The sequence below is a fragment of the Nipponia nippon genome, unplaced genomic scaffold, assembly GCF_047370975.1.
Source record: "Nipponia nippon isolate SJK-2023a ecotype South Korea unplaced genomic scaffold, ASM4737097v1 scaffold_7, whole genome shotgun sequence".
In the NCBI taxonomy this organism is placed as follows: Eukaryota; Metazoa; Chordata; class Aves; order Pelecaniformes; family Threskiornithidae; genus Nipponia; species Nipponia nippon.
The window spans coordinates 31,720,615-31,730,317 of NW_028262391.1; the positions used below are offsets into that span (position 1 = coordinate 31,720,615).

Here is a 9,703-nt window from a genome sequence, read left to right on the forward strand (position 1 = left end):
AATGGTGGAGATAGTGCTGGCAATCTATGGACTGTTGCAAAGGGCCTTCTGAGACAATTAAAGGGTCAAGGAGCTGATGGTGTCTTCCACTTCACAGGTGTGTTTGCATGTATGCTGGTATTGAGAAGATGGCTTTTGAGGGGCTCTGACTTCCTGGACAGCGTGCCAGGAGATGGGTTAGGTGCAATTTGTAATAGGGTGGCTACTGTCTGTAAGCTTTTCCAGAGCAGGGAGATGACAAACTGTTGCAGCAGGCAGTGATCACCTTCACTGTGGTATTATTTGTGAAGGAGAAACTCAGTCATAGTCCTTCCTCCTGATAAAGGGAAAACTTAGTCATGTCTTCAGCAGGAAAATCCAAGTAGTCTCAAGACCACCCAATTCAAAGATGATTCTGCCAAAACAGTGTTGCTGATTAGTCTTTTATCTGGAGTGCTTTATGTAATTAATCAAGGGGTGTAGGTTGGGTGAACAGGAATCTTTGTGGCTAGAGAATGTGTATTTGAAATTGTTATGTGGCAAACAGGTTTTATAGGATGAGTATGGTCAAATAGCTTGTGCAAACCTTGATTGCAATTTTTAATATCTGATTTGTAGGCTTCCTGGGAGTTTAGCCTATTCTAAAAACCCAAATTTTATTTAGTTGATATTGTCTGCATTCAAAACAGTTTTTTGGGGAAGCTGGTCAAAAATCATGCTTGGTAGGTGAACTGATGATGAGCATTTATGATTGTGGCTCAGACTCTGTGACTGAGAGAATCCCTTCAGCCTCAGATGAGTTGACAAGTCTGGTTTGACTTCCTCAGGAGTTATTTGATAGACGTGAAGAATTGACTAGTGTGAGCTAAGAAGCCACAAGAAAGAGGTCCTAACCACATTCTCAGGAGAATTCCATTATTCAGTGTTGGTTTTATCTCTAGATCTGCAGTTTCATGAGTTTCAGCAACTGCTAAATATCTAAAAATGGTGAGCAAAGCTTTGATGAAACTGACCTGTCTTATGCTAACGGGGAAAATACGAAATAGCAAATGATAGTTTTGTCTCCCATCTGGCCTCTCTGCCCAACGTTAGACAGACTTAGTTGATAAACGTTGAGTTGAGGGGGGAATGTAAAGAAGCTCTAAAAAGGCGGTACCTGAGAAATCCAGTAAATGAAAGAAGTTTGGCTTGGGGAATATTCCTTGAGTGACTAAAATAATGCAGCATATACATGCCTCAGTGTATGTAAGGGACAGTTTGTTTGTTTGGTCCCCCCCCCCGCCCCGTTTAATCAGATAAACAGAAGTATGCCTTATGCAATGTCCCTTTCATTCATGAGTGAAGCCACTCTTCTGTGCAGCGGACACCCTCACAAATTTAAGGGCAATCATTTTGCTGTCCAAACAATATTATCCTGTTCGACATCTGACTGCTTTTTGTCTGCTTTGGTTTTGCCTGGGGCATTTTGAACATGTCAATAGTGCTAACCTAGTAACTTTAAGGAGTGTTCTGAAGAATAAAGTGTAGAGCAATAAGCTCAGTTAACAACATAAAAGTTGCAAAAACCCCACAGCTTGCCATGAGGACTGTTGGATTGGAATCAGCTCCAAAATGGAGTGAGGTGCAAAGAGTTGATGTGAATAGGAGGTGGCATCATAAATTCTTTGAGTAGACAGGGCCTCATAAAATATATTGCATTAGACCTATCCTGCCTTTGAAGAGAGGTCTTGGGGAAGATCTTCTTGGTCACTGGCTGGTAAGCTATATGTTGATGGCCCTGGAAAACATGGTGACTGGTCTGCAGACCTGTGCTCACCTGTAATGCTTAAGAACTCACCAGTTTTGTGTGGTTCTGCCATATTCAGCTCGAGATTTTGACATCTTGGACATAAGTCCCAGTGTCTGTGAGCTGCTACCCCAATTTCCTATCTACTTAACAGAGAGAGACTGAAGTATGGCATTACTGTTTCTTGAGGGCTAGAAGACTTGCTCTTGGATTCCTCTTGAGTTCTAGTGTTTCATAGAGATACTGTAGTGGCTGTTACCACTATTTACATGTGACAGGCCCCTTTTATCCTCTTGCCTCTCTATTTTCCCATGCTTATTCCTATCCAAATCACCTCAGACCCTCCCCTAAGCATCCCATAAATAGTCCTGTGTGATCCAAAACTGCCTTTCCCCTGCATCCATTATGTGTTGACTCATTGTGGTGGGTTTCACACCTGGACGCGGGGGCTGATGGCTCTCCTGGGAGTGGCCCAGACAAGATGTTTGTTCCTCAGAAGTCGTTAATTTGGGTTCCCACCTTCCATTGTGCACCCTTGTGCTCCTCTGGGTTGTGCAGGTGGGACTCTGATGGGCTGGTGGCTCCTCTGATGGGCCTGGGAGTAGCCCAGCAGTGTCTTATTTGGTCCCCCTCCTGTCATTGTCTCTGAGCTCCTTCGTGGATGTGCAAAGGAGCTTTTATCACATAATCTAACATGATTATGTTTCCTTTTGCTTTCTGCAGGACAACTTGTTCTCTCTAATTTGAGGGTAACAGACTAACAGTCTGTGCCACCAGCTTCTCGACAAAGGCCTTCTTTGCCGCCTTTCTCATCAGAGTTAACTCCTTTTGGATGAGGATTTGATGGTGGTTCTCTGTAGATGGATGTGTTTCATTCTTGTTTAAACTGAAGACTTACCTGATATAATGTTTCTTACAGAGGAAAATGCTGAACCAGATTTGGATGATAATGAAGATGAGGAGGAGACAGCAGTAGAAATTGAGGCTGAACCAGAAGTTGAACAAGAGGCTCCTGCACCACCTCCCAGTAAGAAACGAAGAGGAAGACCACCAGGCAAAGCTGCCACCCAACCAAAACAATCCCAGCGTAAGTCACTAATTGAAGCTTATGTTACACTGCTTGCTTGAGCTGCTTTTTCCTTGGATTTGGCAGTTCTTGTAGGAGAACTGCTCCCCTCAAGTGAGCTTATTTAAAAAGTAGATAACTGTACTTGTTTCTGCTTTGCTAAGAAATGAATTTGCATGAAATTTGTTGCAAGGGTTTCCTGGTCATGAGAGAACATAGCCACATCAGACCATGCTAAAAGGAGAGGACATTATTTTTTCTTTAGCGTTATTCCATTTCATAGATGTGCAAACTGCTCACTTCTTTTTGCACCAGTTATGGTGTCTCTACTAATGTATATTTCCTGGCAAAGCAACTGTTGGTACAGTCACCACGGTATTCTTGCCTATGTAGGTATTGCCATAAACAAACATGCTTCAGGCCTGTAGTTCTGAGCATAGCATCAGTGCAGATGTCATTTCAACTCTACAGAGTTTTCTCTGTAAGAGTAGACATTGGTAACTGTGCAAAGTCGAAGTAAATAAATTCTAGGAACAAAGCAGGAAGGGCAGATTTGTTCCTTCAAGGGGTAGTGGCTTCCCCAGTGGCTTGCCTGCCTGCTCAGTGCTACAAGGTTGGCCTGTGTCCTTCCTAGAATTATGGCCTGTAGAAACATTTTATGCTAAATTCGTCACTAACATCACTGGATTCCCCTGAATTTGAAGTTTTGCCTTACGCCTATACATTGACATGGTCTTGTTTGTTGATTACTCTACAAAATCCAGTTTTCGAATAATGTCTTAATATCAAAAGGCACGCTGGAACTGTTGTAGTGGTAGCACATCTTCATACCGAGGCAAGGAAATAGATGCTTGATACTTGAATGAATGAGGCAGGTTGAATTGCTCCCCACTAATGTGGGAATGCGAGTTGTGGGCCCCACCTTCCCTTTCCATTCCCTTTCCATGGAAGAGTCGTAAGTATCTACCGAAAAGTTATCTGGTGAGGTGTGCAGGCCAGCTCTGGAACCAGTAAAAAAAAAAAAAAAATCTTGTTTCCCCCATCCCCCTTTGTTTTCTGCCCTTCTAGCTGCAGCAATCATTCAGGTTGAAGACCAGAACACTGGTGAAATTGAAAATATTATAGTTGAAGTAAAGAAAGAACCTGATGCGGAAACAGTAGAGGAAGAGGAGGAAGCTCAGCCTGCAGTAGTGGAAGCTCCCAATGGAGACCTCACTCCTGAGATGATTCTCAGCATGATGGACCGGTGATGGAGGAAGACCATGCTGGCTGACTGAACTGGCCTGGGCTGTGTTTAAGCGGCTCAAATCTATTTTTCCTTTTATCTTTTTTCTTGGCTTTGGGAAATGCATCATTTTAGACCATTTTACCAAACATACTGGGAAATAAAACTTCAAAATGATGTTAGAATGTGATTTAACTAGAACTTGCTGTTTTATGTTAGCATTACAGGATCATGGAACATTAGGAAATATTTTGGAGTCCTTGAGGGTTTCCTGTGAGATGCTTGATTTATGTTTGCTCTGAACTGCATTGTAAAGCTGGTCCAAGGGCCGTGTTTACATGCACCAAGTTTTAATATACAGAAGTGGAAGCCTTGACTAGAGTATGTGGTAAACCACTCCGGACTTGCCCTTCCAGTTCCCAGAGCCCTTGAGCCTCCTTCTCTCAGTAGTGTTTTTAACTGTAAATGCAGACTTGGGAGGGTTCTAGACTTTTAAAATGTTTCTTGCTTTTCCCCACTGACTAGCTCCGGTTCTCCAAGTCGGCTGCACACGGTAGTTTTGGCATGCTCCAACTGGTTTCTGTCCTTAATATGCTTTGCTTTCTGCAAAGCATTTCTGTAATGGTCAAGCTTGTAAATAACTTTTTTTTACATTTTAATCTTTTTCCATTAATTAAGAGGTATGCAAAAATGCAGTTTAAATAAACCCCAGTATTTTAATTCCTTTCAAACTAAGTGACGAGAGAATTGATAGAGTGTAAATGTTGGAAAAGCTGTTGATAACCAATCACGTAGAGAAGTACCCAGACTATTGCTTGCAGAACAAGAGAAACCCACATGTGAAATCTGGTTTTGAAGCACACAAAACTGGCATTTGAAACATGTATAATTAACCTTCTTTTTGAGTTATAATTTCACGACTACATTTTCTTGCTCTATCTTGTAGTTGTATTTTGTGTTTATGAATCCTATGTTAAGGCAGAAGTGGTGATTTATAAGTGGGTCACTGCAGCCCTCAAAACCTGGGCCAGGAAATTTTAATAGGTCAGTAATTATACAATTTTGGATCTCTGATAAAGACAAAAAAGGAATAATGTGAAATACAAATGATGCCTGTATATGAACTGTCACATGTTAAAATATGTAAGCTTTTTATAGAGCCTCAGTCTTGCTGATTTCAAACAAATTTTTCTTCTATGTATCGCTTTTAAGAGAGCTATCAGTTTAGCTATCAGACTCTAGGTTGATGCATTTTTGTACTTAGCTGTACTGTGTGATATTTTTCATTATTTTAGGAAGCCAACATGGGAAAAAAAATACTGTTATAAAATATGTAATGGGGTTTGAAAGCTGGGAAGGAGAATATACTGCTGTACAGCTAATAAATAATAATGGATTAACATGTGTGCTCACTGGCTGCTTTGTGTATATTGACGGTGTGACCTGGCAGTGATCTCCAGACTGTAAAGCCGCTCCTCCTAGAAGGATGCTGCACGCCTGTATACAGGGACCAGCTCTTCTCTTGCTGTGGGTGTTACCTCTGTCCTGTGTCAAATGCAAGGTGTAGCTATCTGTGATGTTAAATCGTGGTGTGCCGGCCCTGTGCTGGCTGCAGGTGAGTGTGCACGTAAGCAAGGGTCATTACTGCGGTGAAGCCAGCGCAGGGTCCCAGTTTCCTTACAGCAGCTCCGTTGTGTAGCAGGGCTCTAAGCTGCTCGCTCAGCTGGGGCTGCGTGGAGGAGTGTGCAGCAGAGAGGTGATGTAAAATGTGCAGGGCCTGGCCACTTGCAAACATCAGCATTTACAGTTTGAGCAAGAAGTAATGCAGGAGGAGTTGTTGCTTTTGTTCGTTTTGGCTGTGAGTTGAAGTGGTTGCAGCTGATGGTTTAGATAGCAGGAGTATTATTTCCATTTCATTCTGGGAAGTGGGCCTGATACTTAAGTGGAGTTTCCATCATTTATCTTCTCTTAGTTACCTGTGCAAGCAGCTTAGAGAGCCAGCTGAGAGTAAGCAGTCAGGTAGCTGCATGCTGTGTTAAGTTCAGGATAGTACCTCTCGCACAGCTGACTTCAGAAGGGGGGTTGCTGGAAATGGCAAATACTTACTTAAAAGGAAATCTTAAAAAGCACAAGAGTTGCTAGATTTAATTTTCACTAGATGTTTGGTGACTAGTTATCTCTGGTCCTGAGGGATGGTCCTGAAACTTGCCAAGAAAAGCTGTCTGGAGGTTGATGCCTGGAACCCTGAGCAGGATGGAGGCTTGTTTCGGCAGGTGGGAGAGGTAAATGTAAGGGCTGCTTCTGTGAGCAGGAGCCAGGTCTGGCTGCAGAAGTAGTAAGTCCTCAAGTGCTTTCTCAGTTGGACAAGGAGCTGGTGGTACTCGCGAGCCCCAAGATGCTTCAGGCAGAGGCAGTGCTTTAAAGGAGAGGCGATTTTGCATAAACCTAGTGAGAGCTAGGGAGGCTCTAGGTGTCCTTGGGATCTGTAAGGAGTGCCACCGTCATCTCTTAAACCCTGTGTCTCAACCTGGTGCTGACAAGTGGGGCGTGAAAGATGTTGCAGTGGCTTTGTTTTAACTGATGACCCATGATGGTGCCCCAAGGTGGTGGTGTGCATGCTCTAGTAGAGCCTTCCCTTGGTCTGCGTGAGTGCTACTGCAAGACCTCCATGCAGCAGCTTGTGCTGTCATACCCAGGTCTGAGTGACCCCAAGGCACGTCTTGCCGGCCCTCCTGGAGTTCAGAGGAGCTGGGGGAAATGGCTGCATGTCAACAGCTTGATGGTGGGCTGAAAGGAAGAGAGCGTATTTATAGAGGTGTATTTGTCCAAAGACTACAGGTATGGTTGCTCCCAAGTAGTCTTTGATCTGCTGGTGGTATGTTGTGATGTTTCTTAGCAGCTTCTGCCCTGCTAGTCACAGCCCACTGCTGCAGCAGGCTTGGGGAGATGGGGCTGCTCTACAAAGGGCACTGCTGGTGGCTTCTGTTGTGCTTATCTGAGGAAAGAATTTCTAAGCAGTAGTGTTTAGTTAATGCAACAGACACCTGTAGTGTTCTTGCGTGTGGAGTAGATCTGCTCGTTTATTGTGGGTTGCTTTTTGACCTTTCTTCAGAGACCCAAGCAAGGTTTTAGTGGGGATGGGAGCAGTCACCCTGTGGCCATCCTCCTTTTTATCTCAGCCTCGTGTGTTACTTTGCGGTCTGCTCAGTTGACCTGGTTTCTTTGTGCTTGCTCAGTCAATAGTCCTGTTATGCAGCCTGGTTTTTATTTGATATGAGCTGAGGCTGCTGCCTTGGGCAGGTATCTCTGTTTGTGTGCCTCTCTTGCAGGCTTCTGGTTTGCCCTTGGTGGAGATGCTCTGGAGAGATGCAGAGCAATGTCCAAGCCTGTTCCTGAGGACGTGGATCCAGGGCAGCAACTCAAGCCTGAATGTGGACAGAACATCTCTGCTCAACCCCAGTGCTGTTATCAGTGCTGGAAAAGCTGTGCCCTGTGTCCTGGACCATGAGTGAAAAGTCAGGGCTAGTATGGATCCAAGGAGGGAGCATCACTGCCTCAGCCAATTGCTTGGCCTGGCTGCCATCTCTGGTGCTTGGGCTGCTGTCCTGAGGGTGTGCTGGAGAATGGCATCAGGACGGAGAGGAGCTGAGACCGGCACTACGTGACTGCTGCAGCCTGCCAAAGGCTTATTTGGCTTCCAAAGGTTGAGAGCTCCCCCAGGTTAGAGGGACTAATTTCTCTTACATTACTAAGCTAGAGTCCGAGCCCACTTCTTCAGCCAAGGGTGTCAAAGTGAGGTTTTGTTGGTGCAAACCATGGTGTGCTTTCTTCCGCCTCATTGGAGGAAGAACTAATGAGCTCTTCCGCTCTTTTGTCTTCACATCATTGTAGCAGATGATTCTCCAGGTGAGAAGACGACAAATGTAGATCAGGGGACAACTCAGGGAGACTCTAGGGCAGGGAGGCAGCTGTTGGCAGAGCCTCTAAGAGGTGGAGGACACAGGGACACCGTTGCAGAGCAGTGAGTGGTTCCCAAGCTGCCTGACCTCCTGCAAGGCTTGTGGAAGGCGGGCAGAATCCAAACTGGTGCTGACGTGGCCGGGCTTGTGGACTAAACCGTCCTACGCCATCCTAAACTGTGTTGGTGGGAGCAGGGCGAGCGCTGCAGTGGGTTTGCTGGCCTGAGCATGCGTTTAAGAGCAGACTGAAACGTGCCAGAGCTATGCAAAATCCAAGGAGGTCTTGAGCAGAAGTCAGGCAAATGTGGTAGGCAGCCAACGTGGACAAGCAGGAAGGGAGAAAGGAAGCGCAGAGAAAGTAGAAGTGGGGACAGGCTGCCCTGAAGGAGCAGACATTGCTTGAGTGTGCAGGGATGGAGTTGGGAGAGCCAAAGCTCATTTGGAGTTAGAGAAGCACGTGAAGGACAAAAAGAACACCTTCTGTATTGAGAAGGACTTCAGCAGCAGCAGGAAGACTTTGGAAAAATGCAGGCCTGCTCCTTAATGGAGCAGAGGACTTAGTGGCAAAAGACATGGAAAAGCCCAAGGTATTCTGTGCTGCTTTTGCCTTGATTTTGGCTGGTGAAGTCTCTTCAGACCTCCCAGGGCCCAAGCCTAATGACAGAGTCTGAGGGAAACATCTGAAGGTGCTGAGGAAACCAGCCAATCTTGTCTTTGAAAAGTCCTGGTGATCTGGGGAGGTTCATGACACCTGGAAAAAGGCAAATGTCCCACCCATCTTCAAGAAGGGTAAGAAGGAAGATCTGGGGAACTACCCTATTGCATTCTCCAAGGAGGTGGCTGGCTGCGTGGACAAGGGGAGAGCAGGGAATGTTCATCTGGACTTCAGCAAGGCTTTTGACATGGTCTCCTGTAGCCTCCTTGTAGCAGAATTTGAAGACATGGGGGCTGGAGAAGAGGATTAGTGGGTGGGTGGAAAGTTTGGCTGGGTCAGCAGTATGATGTCTAACTGATGCTGATTGATTGTGTTCCTCTGGGATCACTTGTAGGGCCAACTGGTCCCATCTTGGCTCCCCAGTGCAAGAAACCAGTGCGAGACTGGCATAAGCCTCGTGGAGGCCCCCAGGATGGTTGCCACTGGAGCTCAAGATGGATGAGGAGAGGCCATGGGAGACTGATGTGACTGGCCTGGAGGAGAGAAAGCGAGGGGGGACCTTACTGCTGTCTGCAAATAGCTGATGGGAGAGTGCAGGGAAGACTGAGCCAAGCCCTTTTAGGAGGTGTCACAGTGAGAGGGCAAGAGACAAATTGGAGCAGAGGAAACTCCAGCTCAAATTAAGGAAAACCTTTCTCACTGTAAGTGTGGTCAAACATTAGAAAATGTGCCTGGGGGGGCTGTGGGGTCTCCATCCTTGGAGATGTTCCGATCTCAGCTGGGCATGGCCCTGAGCAGCCTAACTGGCCCGGTCTAGAGCAGAGGGTTAGACCCAGAGGTGACCACCAGCCAACACTGCTCAAGGAGTCTGTAGTGGTCAAGAGCTATGGGAGAAGCTGTCACTGTGAGAGCACATGGGACATGGTAACTGGGAGGGCAACTGGGTGCCCATGTCAGCACAGCACAGGAGCATCTGGGCTGGGAGGGGAGCTGTGGGCAGAGGCAAGGATGAAGTGCTGTTCCAGAGCCAGGG

General features: G+C 46.0%; 1 protein-coding gene across 10 annotated transcripts in view; it reads left to right on the forward strand.

Moving 5' to 3' along the window:
* CTCF (CCCTC-binding factor) overlaps positions 1-4,450 on the forward strand; it is a 36,053-nt gene extending 31,603 nt beyond the window's left edge. For all 10 annotated transcript variants that reach the window (XM_087738481.1, XM_087738476.1, XM_087738473.1 and 7 more), the window contains 2 exons: positions 2,685-2,852; positions 3,900-4,450. In XM_087738481.1, the coding sequence (XP_087594607.1) occupies positions 2,685-2,852; positions 3,900-4,081 (350 nt within the window). In that variant the 3' untranslated portion in view covers positions 4,082-4,450. The remainder of the gene's footprint in view (positions 1-2,684; positions 2,853-3,899) is intronic.
* Positions 4,451-9,703: the final 5,253 nt, after the last annotated feature.